At 35.5% G+C, this 22,758-nt stretch overlaps 1 protein-coding gene and 1 non-coding gene across 2 annotated transcripts; both read left to right on the top strand.

Moving 5' to 3' along the window:
• Window positions 1-2,889: 2,889 nt before the first annotated feature.
• LOC105474201 (uncharacterized) lies at window positions 2,890-17,685 on the top strand. The gene is made up of 4 exons (XR_982702.2): window positions 2,890-3,027; window positions 12,544-12,583; window positions 16,380-16,470; window positions 17,464-17,685. It is a non-coding gene; the product is annotated as an uncharacterized protein (transcript).
• A 59-nt stretch (window positions 17,686-17,744) lies between these two features.
• On the top strand, window positions 17,745-18,745 carry LOC105474200 (olfactory receptor family 10 subfamily A member 7). The gene has a single exon (XM_011728685.2). It carries the CDS (start codon window positions 17,745-17,747, stop codon window positions 18,693-18,695), a length of 951 nt encoding a protein of 316 aa, XP_011726987.2. The 3' UTR covers window positions 18,696-18,745.
• The last annotated feature ends 4,013 nt before the right edge of the window (window positions 18,746-22,758 follow it).

Raw genomic sequence — 22,758 nt, 5'->3', positions numbered from 1 at the left:
AAAAAAAAAAAAAAGAAGTGTTTAATTATAATTGTCTGAATTATAGCATTCATGCATATAAATAATCCACCAAAAGATTGGAAACCATATTCTACCTAAAAATGGGAAATGACAACCAGGTAAGAATAAAAAACCCTGAGATTTAAATTTTAGGTGCTCTCTTAAGTAGCTTAAGTGTTTAATACTTCAAATGCAAAAGATGCCATGTTATGTCATAGATGCGTCTTAAATAATCTAACAAATAATTCAAAATCAATACTATCTGTATGCATCCTAAATCAATAACTAATTAGAATTCACTTGAATAGTTTCATCAGTGGAGAGTCTTAAATTTTTGAAGGCAGTTTATTTCATTTTCAAAAAACTGCTTCTTAGAAAATTTTCCTCACATTGACCAGCAAGTTACTTTCATGTTGCTTCCTCCCATTGTTTTAAATTATACTCTTTGTGTCCTTGAGAATAAATCAAACCTCTTGTATACATCTGTTAACCATGAAATGGCAATGACTTCAGTCTTCTTGTATAACATTCAACTTTCATAATGACTTAAGTTACATCTTACCTGTCAGGGCTGAATATGACAATACTGGCCACCCCTATGAATGTACTCTACCATATTATATGGGCCTTTCAAATGAAGCAATGCCTAGAATTTAACACAATATTGATTGATTGATTGATTCATTCATTCATTCATTCATTTATTTTACAAGTACTTATTTAGTACCGTTTAGGTCCTTCTTTAAGGATGGGGATATAACCAATGGACCTCTTGGACTGAACACTGTGGAAATTACTGATGGACGCTGACAAAAGCTGATTCTCCTCTCAAGCAGTTTATGTTATTGGGGAGAGAGATGCCAAGGAGTTATAAATTCTGTGGGCAAAAATAGAGTTAAATGACAAAAAATGAGTCATATGTGACATGTTCTTCATCTGGTATACACATACAACTGAGCAAAGGAAGGAATAATTCTATTTCTTAGTGTAAATTTTAAATTGCTTAAACAAATGTAATACTGTTAATAAAATTGTATTTGTCACATTATACTGAAAGCTAAAATGTCATAAAGTGTCAGGTTTTTTTTTTTTTAAGTTTAAAAATGTTCAGACATGAGATCATGTGGATACATGGTGGGGAACGACACACACTGGGTTCTGCTGAGAGGGCGTGGGGAGGAAGAGCATCAGGAAGAATAGCTAATGGATGCTGGGTTTAATACCTAGGTGATGGGTTGATCTGTGCAGCAAACCACCATGGCACACGTTTACCTGTTTAACAAACCTGCATATCCTGCACATGTACCTAGCACTTAAAATAAAAGTTGATACCAAAAAAAATAAGTTCAGACATGACATATATCCAGATACAATCACTGTACGTTCTGTCCACCAGATGGCACTATTAGGTAGCTTTTCATGGGCATGTCACTAATTATCCTACACCTATGGGGAATATAAGCTGCCTCTGAATTTCTTTGAATAGTAGGGTGTATCATTATATAGTAATTTCCTTCTTACAAGGTGTTTAGTTGGCAATTAGTAACTTAAATTGATTGTGTTTTAAAAAATCAAAAACGTATAATTTGGTGAAAACTTTGTGAATGTACAAAATTCTATTTTGAGTAATCATTATTGTTACTAGATTAATCAAGTTTGCCAGATCAATCAATAAATAATAACAGATATTTGCCACCTACTTTTAGGCAATGAAAACTGTGTGTGGAAACTGAGAGAACATTATTTTTTAAATCTTTTTAAAGCAGTATTTTAAATTTTCAAAAATTAAAACATAATCACACCGCATGTATTACCACCCTAAAAATGGTACGGACACTAATCATATGGTTTGGTTTGTCTATCTGGAAAATTTTTCTTCAGTTCAGGGGATCATATCACAAAGATAATTTTTGCATTGGATTATTTTTCCAGCCCTTTCCTTCTGTGGAAAATAGAAAAACCTCATAAAATAAAGTTAAAATCAGTAGGAATTCTGCCAAACGGGTGACTTGTTTATCTTGTAATATATGAATACTATTTGTTGAATTAATTTGCATTATTTTTGAATTATTCTCAAAGGATGTATGTATTAATATATTACATGTTTTATTAAATAATAAAACTAAAAAACTTTATTTTCATTCATGAAAATAATCACAGAACAATATAATCATATAAAGATATGTCAGACTAGAAGAATAATATATAGTAATAATTAATCTTTTCTAGAATAATAGAAAGATGGAGTAAAAATGGCTTTTGAATTATCATATAGCCATTTTTTAGTTACTGATTAGAAAAACCTTAACTCAGAGTGATGTAAGCAAATGATAAAACAGAAGGAGGAAGTTATTATCTCATGTCACAGAAAATTCCAGTATATAACTAAAGCTGGGTTAACAGGCTTCTATGACATCATGACTCAAAACTTACACAGTTCCAGGTAGTATTTTCTTCCTACTGATATTGCTGCAGAGTTACTCTCTTTGGTTGTGCTACAGCCTCAGAAGATCCAAAGTCATATCTTTCAGATTCAAATCTAATGGAAAAGATAGCACTTCTATTTTCTTAAGTGAAAATTCGACTTCGAGTGGACCTGAGTCATGTATCAGACTTTGAGCCAGTCTCTTCTGTGAGGCCTTGGTCACACACATACCCCCATGTTCTCTGCTGCCAATATGTAGTTGGAGAATTGGCAAGGTGTGTTTCTTTAGTGAGAAACAAGGGCAAAGGGAGAATGACTGCTAAGGAGTCAAAGATTCAAAAAGTACCTCTCACATGAGGAGTTATAAGAATGTAGAAACAAAAGCATAGTAAAATGTAAATAGAATATATTTCTTTTCTTTTCTTCTTCTTCTTTTTTTTTTTTTTTTTTTTGAGACAAGTCTCACTCTGTCACCCTGGCTGGAGTGCAGCAGCATGACCATAGCTCACTGCAACCTGGAACCCTCTGGGCTCAAGTCAAGCAATTCTCCAACTGCAGGATCCCAAAATGCTGGAATTACAAGCATGAGCCACCATGACTGGGTAAATAAATTTCTTTATTGTAAATCAGGTTAGATGGGTGTCAAGCAAATGTACTGATTTAGTATTTTATACATTTCTAATTTTCTATCAGATTTCTGAAACTCAAAATGCATATTGATTAGTTGATTTTAGGATTGGGGTGGGGTTAGATATAATAATATCATGTGACTGAATTAATACTCCATGTCTGTGTTTTTAAAAATACATTTATTTTAAGTACATGTGCAGGTTTGTTACACAGGTAAACGTGTGTCATGGGTTTTTTTGTACAGATTTTTTATTGCCCAGGTATTAAGCCTAGTATCCATTAGTTATTTTGTCTGATCCTCTCCCTCCTCCTACCCTCCACCCTCAGATAGATCCTAGTGTATGTTATTCCCCTCTATGTGTCCATTTGTTCTCATTATTTAGCTCCCACTTATAAGCGAGAAGATGTGGTATTTGGTTTTCTGTTTCTGCATTAATTTGCTAAGGGTAATGGCATCCAGCTCCATCCATGTCGCTGCAAAGGACATAATGTTGTTCTTGTTTATGGTCGCATAGTATTCCAAGGTGCATATGTAACATATTTTCTTTATCCAGTCTATCACTGATGGGTATTTAGGTTGATTCCATATCTTTGCTATTGTGAATAGTGCTGCAATGAACATACACGTGCATGTGTCTTTATATTAGAACGATTTATATGCCTTTGGGTATATACCCAGTAATGGAATTGCAGGATTGAATGGTATTTCTGCCTTTAGGTCTTTGAGGAATCACCACAATGTCTTCCACAATGGTTGAACTAGTTTACACTCTCACCAACATTGAGAAGGTAAAGGCATTCCTTTTTCTCCACAATCTCACCAGCAACTGTTATTTTTTAACTCTTTAATAATCACCATTCTGAGTGGTATGAGATGGTATTTCATTGTGTTTTGATTTGCGTTTCTCTAGTGATCAGTGATGTTTAGTTTTTCTTCATATGATTGTTGGCTGCATGTATGTCTTCTTTTGAGAAGTGTCTGTTCATGTCCTTTGCCCACTTTTTAATGGGGTTGTTTGGTTTTTTTTCTTATAAATTTGTTTCAGTTCTTTTTTTTTATAATTATAACAAATAATCTTTGTGACTATTTATTTTTCCTGTCCTACTTTTTTTTATTTTTCTTCCCCCCCTTTTTTTTTAATATACTTTAAGTTCTAGGTTACATGTGCACAACGTGCAGGTTTGTTACATATGTAACAATATGTGCCATGTTGGTGTGCTGCACCCATTACCTCGTCATTTACATTAGGTATATCTCCTAATGCTATCACTCCCCGCCCCACACTCCCCACAATAGGACCCGGTGTGTGATGATCCCCTTCCTGTGTCCAAGTGATCTCATTGTTCAATTCCCACCTATGAGTGAGAACATGCGGTATTTGGTTTTCTGTTCTTGCAAAAGTTTGCTGCGAATGATGGTTTCCAGCTGCATCCATGTCCCTACAAAGGACACGAACTCATCCTTTTTTGTGGCTGCATAGTATTCCATGGTGTATATGTGCCACATTTTCTTAATCCAATCTGTCATGGGCATTTGGGTTGATTCCAAGTCTTTGCTATTGTGAATAGTGCTGCAATAAACATACATGTGCATGTGTCTTTATAGCAGCATGACTTATAATCCTTTGGGTATATTCCCGGTAATGGGATGGCTGGATCAAATGGTATTTCTTGTTCTAGATCCTTGAGGAATCGTCACACTGTTTTCCACAATGGTTGAACTAGTTTACAGTCCCACCAACAGTGTAAAAGTGTTCCTATTTCTCCACATTCTCTCCAGCACCTGTTGTTTCCTGATTTTTTAATGATTGCCATTCTAACTGGTGTGAGATGGTCTCTCATTGTGCTTTTGATTTGCATTTCTCTGATGGTCAGTGATGATGAGCATTTTTTCATGTGTCTGTTGGCTGTATGAATGTCTTCTTTTGAGAAGTGTCTGTTCATATTCTTTGCCCACTTTTTGATGGGGTTGTTTGTTTTTTCTTGTAAACTTGATTGAGTTCTTTATAGGTTGTGGATATTAGCTCTTTTTCAGATGAGTAGATTGCAAACATTTTCTCCCATTCTGTAGGTTGCCTGTTCACTCTGATGGTAGTTTCTTTTGCTGTGCAGAAGCTCTTTAGTTTAATTAGATCCCATTTGTCAATTTCAGCTTTTGTTGCCGTTGCTTTTGGTGTTTTAGACATGAAGTCCTTGCCCCTGCCTATGTCCTGAATGGTATTACCTAGGTTTTCTTTTAGGATTTTTATGGTTTTAGGTCTAACAGTTAAGTCTCTAATCCATCTTGAATTAATTTTCATATAAGGAGTAAGGAAAGGATCCAGTTTCAGCTTTCTAGTTTTAGATGAAGGGCTGTTGAATTTTGTCAAAGGCCCTTTCTGCATCTATTGAGATAATCATGTGGTTTTTGTCTTTGGTCCTGTTTATATGCTGGATTATGTTTATTGATTTGTATATGTTGAACCAGCCTTGCATCCCAGGGATGAAGCCCACTTGATCATGGTGGATAAGCTTTTTGATGTGCTGCTGGATTCAGTTTGCCAGCATTTTATTGAGGATTTTTGCATCGATATTAATTAGGGATATTGGTCTAAAATTCCCTTTTTTTTGTTGTATCTCTGTCAGGCTTTGGTATCAGGATGATGCTGGCCTCGTAAAATGTGTTAGAGACGATTCCCTCTTTTTCTATTGATTGGAATAGTTTCAGAAGTAATGGTACCAACTCCTCCTTGTACCTCTGGTAGAATTTGACTGTGAATCCGTCTGGTCCTGGACTTGTTTTGGTTGGTAGGCTATTAATTATTGCCTCAATTTCAGAGCCTGCTATTGGTCTGTTCAGGGATTCAACTTCTTCCTGGTTTAGTCTTGGGAGAGTGTAAGTGTCCTGGAAATTATCCATTTCTTCTAGGTTTTCTAGTTTATTTGCATAGAAGTGTTTATAGTTTTCTCTGATGGTAGTTTGTATTTCTGTGGGGTTGGTGGTGATATCCCCTTTATCATTTTTTGTTGCATCTATTCGATTCTTCTCTCTTTTCTTTATTAGTCTTGCTAGCGGTCTATCAATTTTGTTGATCTTTTCAAAAAACCAGCTCCTGGATTCATTGATTTTTTGGAGGATATTTGGTGTCTCTATCTCCTTCAGTTCTGCTCTGATCTTAGTTATTTCTTGCTTTCTGCGAGCTTTTGAAAGTGTTTGCTCTTGCTTCTCTAGTTCTTTTAATTGTGGTGTTAGAGTGTCAATTTTAGATCTTTCCTGTTTTCTCTTGTGGGCATTTAGTGCTATAAATTTCCCTCTATACACTGCTTTAAATGTGTCCCAGAGATTCTGGTATGTTGTATCTTTGTTCTCATTGGTTTCAAAGAACATCTTTATTTCTGCCTTCATTTTGTTATGTGCCCAGTAGTCATTCAGGAGCAGGTTGTTCAGTTTCCATGTCATTGAGTGGTTTTGATTGAGTTTCTTAGCCCTGGGTTCTAGTTTGATTGCACTGTGGTCTGAGAGACAGTTTGTTATAATTTCTGTTCTTTTACATTTGTTAAGGAGTGCTTTACTTCCAACTATGTGGTCAATTTTGGAATAAGTGTGATGTGGTGCTGAGAAGAATGTACATTCTGTTGATTTGGGGTGCAGAGTTCTGTAGATGTCTATTAGGTCCACTTGGTGCAGAGTTGAATTCAATTCCTGGATAAATTGTTAACTTTCTGTCTTGTTGATCTGTCTAATGTTGACAGTGGGGTGTTAAAGTCCCCCATTATTATTGTATGAGAGTTTAAGTCTCTTTGTAAGTCTCTAAGGACTTGTTTTATAAATCTGGGTGCTCCTGTATAGGGTGCATATATATTTAGGATAGTTAGCTCTTCCTGTTGAATTGATCCCTTTACCATTATGTAATGGCCTTCTTTGTGTCTTTTGGTCTTTGATGGTTTAAAGTCTGTTTTATCAGAGACTAGTATTGCAATCCCTGTTTTTTTTTTGTTTTCTGTTTGCTTGGTAGATCTTCCTCCATCCCTTTATTTTGAGCCTATGTGTGTCTCTGCATGTGAGATGGGTCTCCTGAATACAGCAAACTGATGGGTCTTGACTCTTATCCAATTTGCCAGTCTGTGTCTTTTAATTGGGGCATTTAGTCCATTTACATTTAAGGTTAATATTGTTATGTGTGAACTTGATCCTGTCATTATGATATTAGCTGGTTATTTTGCTTGCTAGTCAATGCGGTTTCTTCCTAGCATCGATGGACTTTACATTTTGACATGTTTTTGCAATGACTGATACCTGTTGTTCTTTTCCATGTTTAGTGCTTTCTTCAGGATCTCTTGTAGGACAGGCCTGGTGGTGACAAAATCTCTAAGCATTTGCTTGTCTGTAAAGGATTTCATTTCTCCTTCACTTAAGAAACTTAGTTTAGCTGGATATGAAATTCTGGGTTTAAAATTCTTTTCTTTAAGAATGTTGAATATTGGCCCCCACTCTCTTCTGGCTTGGAGAGTTTCTGCCGAGAGATCCGTTGTTAGTCTGATGGGCTTCCCTTTGTGTGTAACCCGACCTTTCTCTCTGTCTGCCCTTAACATTTTTTTCTTCATTTCAACTTTGGTGAATCTGACAATTATGTGTCTTGGAGTTGCTCTTCTCGGGGAGTATTTTTGTGGTGTGGCGTTCTCTGTATTTCCTGAATTTGAATGTTGGCCTGCCTTACTAGGTTGGGGAAGTTCTCCTGGATGATATCCTGCAGAGTGTTTTCCAACTTGGTTCCATTTTTCCCGTCACTTTCAGGCACACCAATCAGATGTAGATTTGGTCTTTTCACATAATCCCATATTTCTTGGAGGCTTTGTTCATTTCTTTTTACTCTTTTTTCTCTACACTTCTCTTCTAACTTCATTTCATTCATTTGATCCTCAATCACTGATACTCTCTCTTCCAGTTGATTGAGTTGGTTACTGAAGCTTGTGCATTTGTCACGTAGTTCTCCAGTTATGGTTTTCATCTCTATCAGTTCTTTTAAGGTCTTCTCTGCATTGATTATTCTAGTTATCTATTCATCCGTTCTTTTTTCAATGTTTATAGTTTCTTTGCGCTGGTTATGTAGTTCCTCCTTTAGCTCTGAGAAGATTGATCAACTGAAGCCTTCTGTCAACTCGTCAAAGTCATTCTCCATCCAGCCTTGTTCCATTGCCAGCGATGAGCTGCGTTCCTTTGGAGGGGGAGTTTCACTCTGATTTTTTAAATTTCCAGCTTTTCTGCACTGCTTTTTCTCTATCTTTGTGGTTTTATCTGCCTTTGGTCTTTGATGATGGTGATGTACTGATGGGGTTTTGGTGTGGGTGTCCTTTCTGTTTGTTAGTTTTCCTTCTAACAGTCAGGACCTTCAACTGCAGGTCTGTTGGAGTTTGCTTGAGGTCCACTCCAGACCCTGTTTGCCTGGGTATCAGCAGCAGAGGCTGCAGAAGATAGAATATTGCTGAACAGCGAGTGTTGCTGTCTGATTCTTGCTCTGGAAGCTTCGTCTCAGGGGTGTACCCCACTGTGTGAGGTGTGAATTGTCGGTCTGCACCTAGTGGGGGATGTCTCCCAGTTAGGCTACTCAGGGAACAGGGACCCACTTGAGCAGGCAGTCTGTCTGTTTTCAGATCTCAACCTCCATGCTGGGAGATCCACTGCTCTCTTCAAAGCTGTCAGACAGGGGCATTTACCTCTGCCAAGGTTTCTGCTGCTTTTTGTTTAGCTATGCCCTGTCCTCAGAGGAGGAGTCTACAGAGGCAGGCTGGCCTCCTTGAGCTCTGGTGGGCTCCACCCAATTTGAGCTTCCTGGCAGCTTTGTTTACCTACTTAAGCCTCAGCAATAGTGGGCACCCTTCCCCCAGACTTGCTGCCGCCTTGCAGTTAGATCTCAGACTGCTGTGCTAGCAATGAGGGAGGCTCCATGGGTGTGGGACTCTCTGAGCCAGGTGTGGGATATAATCTCCTGGTGTGCCATTTGCTAAGTCCCTTGGTAAAGTGCAGTATTAGGGTGGGAGTTACCCAATTTTCCAGGTGTTGTGTGTCTCAATTTCCTTTGGCTAGGAAAAAGAATTCCCTTTCCCCTTGAGCTTCCCAGGTGAGGTGATGCCTCGCCCTGCTTCAGGTCTCCCTGGTTGGGTTGCACCCATGGACCAGTGCCAACCGTTCGACATGCCCCAGTGAGAGGAACCTGGTACCTCAGTTGAAAATGCAGAAATCACCCATCTTCTGTGTTGCTCATGCTGGAAGTTGGAGGCTGGGGCTGTTCCTATTTGGCCATCTTGGGCGTGCTCCTCTGTTTAAGTTCTTATAGATGCTGGATATTGGACCTTTTTCAGATGCATATTTTGCAACCGTTTTCTCCAATTCTGTACGTTGTCTGTTTACTCTGTTGAGTTTCTTTTACTGTACAGAAAGTCTTTACTTTATTTAGTTCTCAGATGTCAATTTTTTCTTTTGTTGCAATTGCTTTTTGCATCTTTGTTATGAAAGGTTTGCCCATGCTTAAGCCCTGAATAGTATTGCCTAGGTTGTCTTCCAAGGTTTTTATAGTTTTGGGTTTTACATTTGGAGAAAAGGGCATAATAATTTACTTAGTGAGTCCAAGGCAGTGATAATATATAGTTTACAATGCAGTTATGTCAATATGATTGCATGTTATTCCACCAAAGCTATTAGGTTTCCCAATGATAATATGCGTCATTTTCTTGCAGCACTGTTAAGTCTAGTTTACTTCAGTATTGAGAACCTCTTCAGAAAGGGGCCAGCTATATTGCCATTGATCCCCTAGTAGTCTATACCCAAAACCCCTTCTCCCTGTTGACTTTCTTATCTCTTGTTGCTAACTTCATACTCTTTCAGATACAGATGTAAGAAGTAAAAGGGTGCTGTTCTATATCTTTCAGACATCACAGAAAGCTGTTAAGTTTTGAGCAGCTTTGGTCGTCTTTTGTTAAAATGTTATTTGACTGAAGTTTTAGGTTCACAGCAAAATTGAGAGGAAGGTACAGAGACATATACCCCTTGCCCTCACATAGGCATAGTCTCCTTCCTTATCAACACCCACCACCAGGGTGGTACATGTGTTATAGTTGATGAACCCACACTGACATATCATGATTATCCAAAGCTTATGGTTTACATTAGGATGTACTCTTGGTATTGTACATTACATGAGTTTTGAAAAACATAGTATCATACAGAATAGTTTCACTTCCTGAAAAACCCTCTTTTTATTCCCTAAACATCTGGTAACCACTGCTGTTTTTATTATCTATAGTTTGTTGTTTTCCAGCATGTCAAGTAGTTGGAATCATAGTGTATGTAGCCTTTTTAGGTTGACTTCCTTTACTTAGCGATATAGATTTATATTTCCTTCATGTGTTTTCATGGCTTGACACCTCATTTCCTTTATACCACTAAATAATACTCCATTGCCTGTATGTATCACAGTTAATTTATCCATTCACCCACTGAAAGGCAGTTTGGTTGCTCCCAAGTTTGGGTAATTATAAATAAAGCTGCTAAAGACACCTGTGTGCACTCTTTTGTATAAACAAAAGTTTCAATTCCCCTGGGTGAATAGCAAGGAAAATGATTGCTGGTTCACACAGTAAGGATATTTTTAGTTTTGTAAGACACTGCTAAATGGCCTTCCAAAGTGGCTGCACCATTTTGTATTCTTATCAGCAATAAATGAAAGTTAACTGTTGCTCCACATCCTTGTCAGCATTTGGTATTGTCACTGCTCTATATTTTGGTCATTCTAATAGGTGTGTAGTGTTATTTCATTGTTGATTTGTGTGAATTTCCCTAATGACATAGGATGTGGAACATCTTTTCATGTATCTGTTTGCTATTTGGATATCTTCTTTGATGAGGTATCTGTTAAGGTCTTTGGTTCATTTTTAAGTTGGGTTATTTGTTTCTTATTGTTGAGTTTTAAGAGTTCTTTGCATATTTTGGATGAAAGTCACCTGTAAGTTGTGTCTTTTGCAAATATTTTCTTCCAGTCTGTTGCTTCTTTCTTGTTCCCTTAACACTCTCTTTTACTGGGCAGACTTATTAATTTTAACAAAGTCTAGCTTATCAATTATCTTTTTTCATGGATTGTGCAGTTGGTGTTATGTCTAAAAAATCATCACCATACCCAAGGTCATATAAGTTTTTAACTATGTTATCTTTCAAGATTTTCTATAGTTTTGCATTTTACATTTAGTCTCATAATTCATTTTGAGGTTGTTTGTTTGTTTGTTTTTGTTTTTGTTTTTGTTTTTCCAAAAACTATAATGTTCTGTCCAAATTTCTCTTTTACTTTTTTATATGGGGTTGGTGGTGGGTACTGGGTATATCTAGTTGTTCCAGCATCATTTGTTAAAAAGACTAACTCTTCTCCATTGCATTACCTCCATATTTATGTGAGTCTCTTTTGGAACTCTCTATTCTGTTCTATTGATTTATTTGTCTATTCTTTCTCCAATACCACACTGTCTTGAACTATAACTTTACAGTAAGTCTTGACGTAGGATGATGTGAGTCCTCTAACTTTGTTGTTCTCCTTCAATATTGTGCTGGCTATTCTGGGTCTTTTGTGTCTTTACACACATTTTAGAATCAATTTGTTAATATTAAGAAAATAACTTGATTTGATTTTGTTTGGGATTGTGTAGAATCCATAGGTATATTTGAGAAGAACTAATATCTCAACAAATATTGAGTTTTCCTATCCATGAACATGGAATATCTCTTCATTTATTAAGATCTTCTTGGATTTTGTTCATCAGAGCTTTAAGTACTCTTTATATTGCTTTCAAACCCTGCATTCAGAGACTCATCCCGTGAACCTCAAACTTACAGTAATAATTGGATGTGAAATGGCTCTAGAGTTTACGCTGGCAAATCTTCCCAAACTTCAGGTTATTCAAGTCAAGCTCTGCCTTGAATGTTTGGTCATTTAAAGCTTCACTCAGATAGAAGTACCTAAGTTGGTCACAGGGACTACATCTCAGCATCCAGCTAGAGAACTATAGTTGACTTTTACCTTTTTACAGAAATCTATATTTTTAAGAAATGATTCTCGTTGATGCACCCCCAATATAATTTGGTGTACTTACAGTGCTCTCTTCTTATCTCCTTGTGAATCTTGCAATTCTATAACAGTTATAATTGCATCATATTCTCCCTAGTCTTCCTCATGTACAAATGGGTACATATTGGTGTCTAGGGTGATTTTTCTACCTTTTTAGTAAACCTAATAATTAGTGGCTCATTTTTAATTCTCTTTAGACTTTAAAATATCTATTTCTTTTTGCTTTGTTGTCATCCGATATTACTAAACAAGTGAAAAATATCCACTCCACACCTGTCACATATTTAAAACAATAGCCCAGTGAATATAACATTGACTTTATCATAGATAATTTTAAATGCTTTAACATCTTAAAAACATGGAATAAAAATTGTAACAACAGGTTTTATCATTTTGGAGGTTTATGGAAGTCCTGACTACCGGAAATTTCTTACCTAAGGTAAGTTTAGTTGTGGAAATGGTTATGTTAAGTATTCTTAACATAAAAGAGTTGAATGCTAGGCAATTCTGAGAAGTACACATTTGTTAGGAAAACATCTCTTTGGTGTCCATAAGTTTTTATTATTTAAATTCCAAATCTACACATATCTGTACATTTTACAACAGGGTATTTTTTGAAGTTGCTTTTTGGAACCTCGCCACATTATTCTAAATCAACAGCCAGTATCTATTTGCCTCTCATGATATGTGTAGCAATTATTCTTTAAACTTTTAACTTAGAGAGAAACTGCTTTAAGTACAAGCAATATAATATAACATAAAGTTTGGTAAAGAGATTTTTTTTTTCATTTTTTCCCCTGGGAATTCAGTACCATTCTGGAATCCCAGGCGATTGGAGTCTGAGAATATTTGGAAACATTACTTCTGGCCAAAGCATTGATTTTGTAATAGTCTACTGAGTAAACAGCAAGAGCAAAGCTTTTCTATGTGGCTTTTCAAAGCAGCCAGGGTTTAGATATATGGGTACGTGCACAGGTGTGTTACATGGGTATATTGTATGACCAAATTTATAAATCTTTCATTGAACATTTTAAAAAACAAAACAAAAGTTTGACGTGTAATTCAGTAATGCACCATTTTTCACTTGATTGTTTTTGCCCAATATGACAAATGTTTTCTTCAGTATGGTGCGAAGTTAATTATTTGGTATAAGTGTGAATGAAGATAGGCCAAATATATTTTGTAACATAGTTTTTTATTGGAAATGATTAGAGATTTATTTTACTTGTTTTAAATGTAGGTGTACCCAATAGAAGATTTTTTTTAAAGAATAGATTTTGGCCTGGTGTGGTGGCTCATGCCTGTAATCCCAGCAGTTTGGGAGGCTGAGGCGGGCAGATCACCTGAGGTCAGGAGTTTGAGACCAGCCTGACCAATATGGTGAAACCCTGTCTCGACTAAAAATACAAAAATTAGTCTTAGTGGCGGGTGCCTGTAATCCCAGCTACTCAGGAGTTTGAGACAGGAGAATTGCTTGAACTCAGGAGGCGGAGGTTGCAGTGAGCCGAGATTGTTCCACTGAACTCCAGCCTGGGCGACAGAGCGAGACTCCGTCTCAAAACAAAACAAAGCAAAAACAAAACAAAACAAAATTAGATTTTAACCTATTATACTATTATTTAGTTTCCTGGGAAAATAAGGGTTAAGGAATTTTCCTTCAACTTCTACAAATATAGGAAGTTTTTCTTTTTCTTTTCTAGAAAGAAGTAAAATTAGGAAATGATGAACCTTGCTATCTAGCTGTTTGTTAAGGCTTCTGTACATGCATTGGTTGACCTGAAACTCCAAGGGCCTTTTCAAGGTTTTTTTTTTTTTTTTTTTTTTTGCCTCCAAAGACTTATTAGAATTTTTTGAATTATTCCCACTGTGCTGATTTGTAACTGTTTTAAAGTTTATATTTATTTATAAAAGTTGCTTCTGCAAAAAAGATAGTGTAAGGAAATAAAGGGAGTTATTTACACAGTTCTGTTTGCTCATTATAAAACACTTCGAAGTGTCATGTTATTTCTCGATATTAAAATTACCTCAAAAATTCCAAGAATAAACAATCCCAAGGAATAAAAAAATTGCTTACTTCTTCCTGACAGTAACCATGTTAGACATTATAAGGTACCACTGACTGAAATAATACATGAATCATGACGTTGTTTACAATGTTCTCATAGTAAAATGAACCAATAGCCAAACAACTTAGGGTATAAGACAACAACAAAATACATGCCAATTATCAGATGAATTTGATGTATTTAATTATTTAAAAATATTATTATGGAAATAAGTTTAAAATATTAACATTTTTAAAATCAGTTAAAAATAAAATTTAAAAATCATGTAAGTTTCATTAGCATGGTACATTTCTCTCACCAGTACTGAACCAAAATCTATCCCACAAAAAATACAAAAATATTATAGGGCAAATTAAAGTCTGTGTTCTTCACACAGCCTGGCATGTTAAAAGTTGCAATTCCAAGAGACTTGATCAGTGTGTCCAGTAGCCCCACCACAAAATATCTATTATTGAGAAATGCATATTCAATTGCAAATATGACTTACAGGAAATATAGATAATTGTATGAACATTCTGTATTTCCCCTGTGAGATAAAAGCAGTTGTTTAATTAACCATCGTCCTTTCTAGTGATCCGGGGATCATTTCCCCAAAGCCAGTCACACTTTTAAATGCTATTACTAAAATATAGCAACCATGGAGTGCCAGTGCAAGGCATGTTAGACTGTCTAAGGTATTAACTTCATTAGGAAGATTTGAGCTATCAATAGATTTCAAGATCAGTGAACATTTCTCTGAAAATACTGCATATCTTTAAAAAATCATTAAATTTCTAATTACAGAAGAAATATGAGGTTTCATTTGGTAAGATACATCCAGATTTTTTTTATGATGTTATATTTCTCAATTTTGTTAAACATCTCCATTTATCTGTACATCTGTGTATTACAAAAGCATTCTCTGAAAAATAAATAATGAAATATTAATTATCAGAAAAGGAATAATTTTATACTTCACTAAATAAAAGAAAACAAATAATGAGACCTTCATTCTGGAAAGCAACAGAATGCTAAAGAAGAGAGTATTAATAAAACAGTAGCTATGTAATAAAGAAGTGCTGTGGTTTATAACTACACAAAGTATTTTTAATTTAGGTACTATGGCAATTTATTCATTTACATGTAGGATTGTTAAAAGTGCTGCTCCATTTAGATAAATTTCATAACAATCTCAGATTCCTGTTGTACTCCAAATACTGAAGATATAATTGCATTCATCCATAATAATTTTATGAGAAAACATATATTTATAAAAAAGTTAGCTAAAATAAGAGGTAAAGTCTATTTTCTAAAAAAAAGGCCAAAGTTGGCCTGCTTAATGGGACATGAAAAAAACTATTTGGCCTCATTAAAATATTACCAACTAAATTAGTGAACTTAATTAAATGACATCAAGTTATCAAAATGCCATGTGACAAATAAGACAGTACATTCTCTAGAGTGATGTAGTAATCGTGGCAACTCAACATCAGTTTGCAAGTTTTTTTTTAAATCAGTATAAATTTGTGGTAGTGACTGCAACATCACTGCTGATTAATCTCTTTGTTTAGCGAATATATGCAAAGTAATCTGTAGGCTTTTTAGGATATAGAAAGACTGAGAGGAGTATTTAGAGGTACATCGTATGACATTATAAACCTCTAATAGTCTAAACTTTTATTAAAATTTAAATGCCTCCAGGAAAGATGAAAAATGTGCAATGGTAATTATTAAAAATTCAAGAAACTGACCATTTTTGGATATCCTTATTCATATTTCACATGGATTGTACACTATAGAACTTATTACTCAATGAAAAGCCATTCATCCTAGTATTGCTTTCTGCCACTGTTAATATCAGAATTCTGAGAGGCAGTTGGTTGAGGCATTTTAGGATGTACTAGATATTGTAACTGCTATAAAATCTTCATGCCTTCATCAACTCCCATATTTTTTCAAAACAAAATATGGCATAATTTTAGACCCATAACAAGTTTAGAATTGTTCCAAAATGTAGGTAAGCATGATAATGCATATGAAGTTTTTCATAAGTTTTGATGAATATACCAGGAATATGATGTTTCTAATCCTGATGACAAGAATGATAGTGAAGCTGGTTTTGCAATAGCAGTGAGAGAGTAATGGTTGTAATCACTGTCACATGTTACCTATTATTTTGGGACTTACAAGGGCATGGGAAGCCTGAAATCACCAGAGTTGTTCCTTTCCTTTTGCTACTGAGGACATTCCTTTGAGAACGTACAATATGGAAAATACACAGGTAAGATGTTACATATCTTAAGAGTAGAATTAAAACATAAAATTACTTAAATGAGCCACAGTTTAGAAAGATTCCGTACACCGTAAATTTTTACCTACTCACTTCAGGAGGGGATATCTATTTGAAATTATTTTGACTATAAAATTAAATATGCATTTTTGGAATTAAATTTAAAAAGTATATAAAATAATTGATACAATATTTACCCAACTCCAATTTTGAAAGAAATTATTTTTCTAACACATGCTCCTGTAATTGCTAAATTTTGGTACTAAGAATGACCTCCTGTAAAGAAAAAATTTGCATAATTTAATGTTGGCCAAAATATTTTGTTCCAAGTAAGATATAGTATTTGAGTTCATAATAGTTGAATTAGTGCTTTTGTGACTAGATCAGCTGACGTACAAAAGTAAGTGTATGTACCCTGCTTCTGATAATGAAGTTCTAAAGAAGATGGTCAGTCATGAGAGGAGCTATTTTGGGGGAGAAAAGTCATGAGAGGAGCTATTTTGGGGGAGAAAAGTTGAGATGAGTGTTGGGAGGATACTTCTGTATTGTAAATCATATTTGTTTGGAAGTTTTAAAAAAATATAACTTAAACAATGTAACTGTAACTCTGTGTATACTAAGAAATGGGGGCCCAGTGAAGTTGAATTATGGTTCAAAAGATAATATAAAAATGTCATAAATTATTAGGCTCATGGAGACTACAGAGAAGCACCAAAATCATAAGCATATATTATGTTTATTTATTAAGTTTCTTGTGTATGTGTGTGTGTGTGTGTACTGAGCATGTTGGTATATGTATATATAGTGGATGAATGGTGTAAAATGCACTGTATTTAGTAGAAATGTGATTAACATAATTTAATATTAGAATGTCAAACTAGCCCATTATTTATCTTTATTGCATCCTGAAATCACTTAAAAATTAGTACACTGTTCTATTTTAATTATCTATCTACACTCTTTCTACTTTATCCTACAAAATAGCATGCCTATGATGAAGAATACGAGTGCAGACTATGACTACTCGTGAGAGAAAAGTTACATCTAGGTGGTAAACAATGAGTAAGATTTATACAAAATGTTTATTTTTCCTTAATTTTATCTTATTGTAAACATCATTTCTGCTTCAGAGAAACAGAATGGTGAGACAACTGAGAATAAAGATGTTTTATTGATGTTATTAATATTTTTGAGATTATCTCTATATTGATTTAATACCCTTTGATGCACACACTTTGATTTTTAGAGAGAAACTCGTCTAAGATATGATCTGTGAAAATCACACCAGGGTCACTGAATTTATTCTTCTTGGTTTTACAAACAACCCCGAGATGCAAGTTTCCCTCTTTATTTTGTTCCTGGCCATTTATACAGTCACTTTGTTGGGCAACTTTCTTATTGTCACAGTTACCAGTGTGGATCCCGCACTTCAAACACCCATGTACTTCTTTCTTCGAAATCTATCACTTCTTGAAGTATGTTTCACCTTGGTTATGGTGCCAAAGATGCTTGTAGATCTAGTGTCCCCAAGAAAAATCATCTCTTTTGTGGGCTGTGGTACCCAGATGTACTTCTTCTTCTTATTTGGCAGTTCTGAATGTTTCCTTCTCTCCATGATGGCTTATGATTGCTTTGTGGCCATCTGTAACCCTCTCCGTTATTCAGTCATAATGAACAGGTCCCTATGCTGGTGGATGGCCATGGGTTCTTGGATGTCCGGTGTTCCTGTGTCTATGCTACAGACGGCTTGGATGATGGCCCTGCCTTTCTGTGGACCAAATGCCGTGGACCACTTTTTCTGTGATGGTCCCCCAGTGTTAAAACTAGTCACAGTGGATACAACCATGTATGAAATGCAAGCACTTGCCTCCACACTCCTGTTTATCATGTTTCCCTTTTCTCTCATTTTGGTTTCCTACACCCGCATTATCATAACAATTCTGAGGATGTCCTCTGCCACTGGTCGCCAGAAGGCATTTTCTACTTGTTCCTCACACCTCATTGTGGTGTCTCTCTTCTATGGAACAGCCAGTCTGACCTACCTGAGGCCCAAATCAAACCAGTCTCCTGAGAGCAAGAAGCTAGTGTCATTGTCCTACACTGTCATCACACCTATGCTAAACCCCATCATCTACAGCCTGAGGAACAATGAAGTGAAAGGGGCTGCCAAGAGGACAATCACTCAAAAAGTCTTACAGAAGTTAGATGTGTTTTGACTTATTTTTATTATTTTTTATTATTTTATTTTTTAATGATACTTTAAGTTCTAGGGTACATGTGCACAACGTGCAGGTTCGTTACATATGTATACATGTGCCCTGTTGTTGTGCTGCACACACTAACTCGTCATTTACATTAGGTATATCTCCTAATGTTATCCCTCCCCCCTCCCCCCACCCCATGACAGGCTCTGGTGTGTGATGTTCCCCTTCCTGTGTCCTAGTGTTCTCATTGTTCAATTCCCGCCTATGAGCGAGAACATGCTGTGTTCAGTTATTTTGTTCTTGCAATAGTTTGCTGAGAATGATGGTTTCCAGCTTCATCCATGTCCCTACAAAGGACATGAACTCATCCTTTTTTATGGCTGCATAGTATACCATGGTGTATATGTGCCACATTTTCTTAATCCAGTCTATCATTGATGGACATTTGGGTTGGTTCCAAGTCTTTGCTATTGTGAATAGTGCCGCAGTAAATAAAAAGTCAGGAAACAATAGGTGCTGGAGAGGATGTGGAGAAATAGGAACACTTTTACGCTGTTGGTGGGACTGTAAACTAGTTCAACCATTGTGGAAGACAGTGTAGTGATTCCTCAAGGATCTAGAACTAGAAATGCCATTTGGCTCAGCCATCCCATTACTGGGTATATACCCAAAGGATTATAAATGGTGCTGCTATAAAGACCCATGCACACGTATGTTTATTGTGTTTTGACTTCTATTGTGTAGAATGCTTCCAAAGTAAGAACAGCAGAACCTACTATCTAAAGCTTAAAACAGAGTGGAAGACCATTTCATCACTAACTGGTGGGTGCATTTCTGTATATCATTCAGGGTCCTAGCAGGAAAGAGTGGTATTCCTGAATTGGGATAAGTGAGAAAACACTTTATGAGAGGGCTATTTAAAAATTGTGAACAAGGTTAGGTAATAGCCACACAGATCATACAAAAGAAATTTTACACTTCTTGGCCTGAAGGGGCAAGGAGAAGAAGTGTTAACTGGAACCAATAGAATGCTAAAACTATGTAAAAAAAAAAAATAAATAATACACCTAATAGGATCTCTGTTCTTTAGTACAGCAAGGCAGCCATCCCAGCCTTATTTTGATCTGACTCTCTCAAATCTATTGCTGGCTTCTATTCTCAGCCAAACCAAATACAACATGGGGACAAGAATGTCTGTTGATACAATATATAAATGCCAGCCACCTGGGGCACAGAACAAGATGAAAAAGAGTAAGAAAAGTTATGAAAGATAAGTAAAAACAGCCATCACAAACCACTGTATAATCTGCAGCTATTGTGATGTAACAATGAATCATGGCATCTAACCTTGCAAAAATTATAAAAAGTAAAGTTTTGCAGATGCCAAGAGTCCATAATACAAATTCTTTATATGGGTTGTATGCTTAAATAAAGTTATTTAATAAAATTACCTTAGTGTTAATATTTCATAACATGATTTTGGGCTTCTTTGGTCGTTGGCTAAATTATCCATTAATTATTTAATAATAAGCTCTTCATAGAGTTTAAACAACAAATATTTGGTTGACACCAGAGTAAAGCAAAGAGTAATAGTAATAGCAAACATGGTTTATTGAGGCATTGTCCTTGACACATGCCCTTGCAACAACTCAAGAGATAATTATTATATCTATATTTTCCATAAAAGATAAATTACAATTAGAAAATGTAAGTAACTTGGCAAGGTAAAAGCTATTGAGATGTGGCCATGATGGTTTGAACAGACTCTTCTGAATTTGAAATTCAATATGTTAATCTCTTAAAAATATCTAGTCACATTTTTATTAAGGTAAAGTTGCCACCTACAAGGGAATTTGGCTTTCAAAACCATGGAGGAGACAAAATAAGATTGTCAAATTTAATTATGCAAAATTTATATTTCCAGTAGAACAAGCATATATTGGCTTTGAATATGCAACTTGAACAATAATATATGTTCCTGTAAGTCTTCCTTAGCCAAGGTTTCTGTTAATTGTACCGCTTCTTCTTCAAGCAGTAACTAACCTCCATGCTTATTTGTCAATTTTCAGAAAAATTTAAAAGCCACCACAAATTTGCAACTTGTGTTGACTATTTTAGTTTAATTTTGATTTGCTGAAGTACATATCTATTGCACGTAATGGGAGTTTGAGGTAAAAAAATCTATTCCTTTAAATCTTTCTCCTTCAATAATCTCTTAATTTTTAAGCCTAACCCAGATATTCTTGAATTAACATAACTAAGTTCAATAACCATCTCATAAGACTCCATTACAATGGTTTTCTACCAGCTGCTTGTAACTCACAAGTAGATTGGGAGGCTATAAAATGAATTTAGTAGTGCATGTTAATGTGTCCAACAAACTAGCACAGCAAAAATAAGTATATTCTTGACAATTAAAGCTTGTATATATTTAGGGGGTACAACATGATGTTATATATATAACAATTATGAGAACAAAAATGTATATTTAAGATATATATTCATATGTATATACCCATACACACACATTGTGGAATGGCTAAATCAAGCTATTTTAACCTATGCATTACTTCACAGACTTATCAACTTTTTGTGGTGAGAAAACCCACAGGCTATTTCTGGTTCTTTCATTCACTATCTTATTGTTCTTGGTTGAAACAGAAACTATTTGAAAATCACTCTAATAATCTGTAAAGAAGGTTCTAGAACTGTAAGAAACTAAAATTTGACAACCATAAATAATAAGGAATGCTTTGTGATTGACATGGGAACACTCATAGTGGAGGTCTAGTAGGACTTAGTCACTTTGCAAGTTAATTGGTGTTTCCTCTTTTTCTTACACACTTTCTTACAGATTCAGCTTTTACATCTTTCATAAATTTACAGGCTATATTTATAGCCTGTTATTTATGGTATTTTGTTTCTCTTAAGCATTTTTTATAAAATATACATAGTCACTGTAGTGGACTGGATTGTTTTCCCCAAAAAGATATGTTGATGTTCTCATCCTTGATACCTGTGAATGTGACCTTACTTAGAAACAAGGCTTTTGCAGTGTAAGCAATTTAAGATGAAGTTAAACTAGACTAGGGTGGATCCTGAATCCAATGGCTAATATCGTCATATAAAAAGAGAGAGAGAGATTTGAAGACACAGAGTTGTACACACAGGGAAAACAGTTATGTGAAGATGGATGTAGAAATTGGAGTGATGACTGTGCAAACCAAGGAACACCAAGGATTGTTGACCACCACATCGAAGGAGAGGAGCATGGAACAGATTTTCCCTTAGAGACTTCAGAAGAAACAGACATGCTGACATCTTAATTCCAGACTTCTGGCTTCCTGAACTGTAAGAGGATATATCACTGCTGTTTTAAACCACTCAGTTAGGTGATTAGTAATTAGGTGATTTTTCGTGAGCTGTGTAGTAGATGGATTAAAAAAAAAAAAAAGAAAAAAGAAAAAAACAGCCATGCCCTTTATGATGTGATTCAAGTGCCTCTCATCAGGATTGTGTCCATTTCCTTATCTCTTGAATCTAGTCTAGATGTGTGACTTGTTTTACAAAATGAATGTGACAGAAGGAATATTCAGAGTGTAAGGGTCATGAAACCATGCATGCATCTACTCTCTCTCTCTCTGGCATACATGTGATTCTCATGAGAACAAGCCAAAGCCAGCATGCTGGAAAAAGACAGATGTTTTGAAGCAGGGTTGAATTATCCCAGAAGAGACCATTCTAGATCAGCTTATAGCTAGCTGATTCCAAAAAATGTGGAGGAACCTAGTTCAGAACCCAGCATATCTGCCTAGCCAACCTATAAGTCAAGAACAATTACAAATAATTATTGCTTGAATACACTATGTTTAATGGAGATCTGTTACATAGAAATGGCTAAGTGATAAAAGATGCACTCCAAATAATAAGTTAAGGATCACATCTGTCAGACTCATCCTTGACTCAATAACTGAAATTGTTCCCACTGTGAAGCCTGGTGCAGGGAAACCATAACAGATCTGGTACTTACCTTTCTTTTTTTTTTTTTTTCTTGCATGAAATGAATAATATCTTG

Source organism: Macaca nemestrina, chromosome 10 (assembly GCF_043159975.1).
Source record: "Macaca nemestrina isolate mMacNem1 chromosome 10, mMacNem.hap1, whole genome shotgun sequence".
NCBI lineage: Eukaryota > Metazoa > Chordata > Mammalia > Primates > Cercopithecidae > Macaca > Macaca nemestrina.
Note: the sequence above shows the minus strand (reverse complement) of the source record. Positions and strands in the feature narration are given on the sequence as shown.

Coding starts and splice junctions, on each gene's coding strand:
- LOC105474200 (XM_011728685.2), top strand. CDS start 17,745: ATGATCTGTGAAAATCACACCAGGGTCACTGAATTTATTCTTCTTGGT.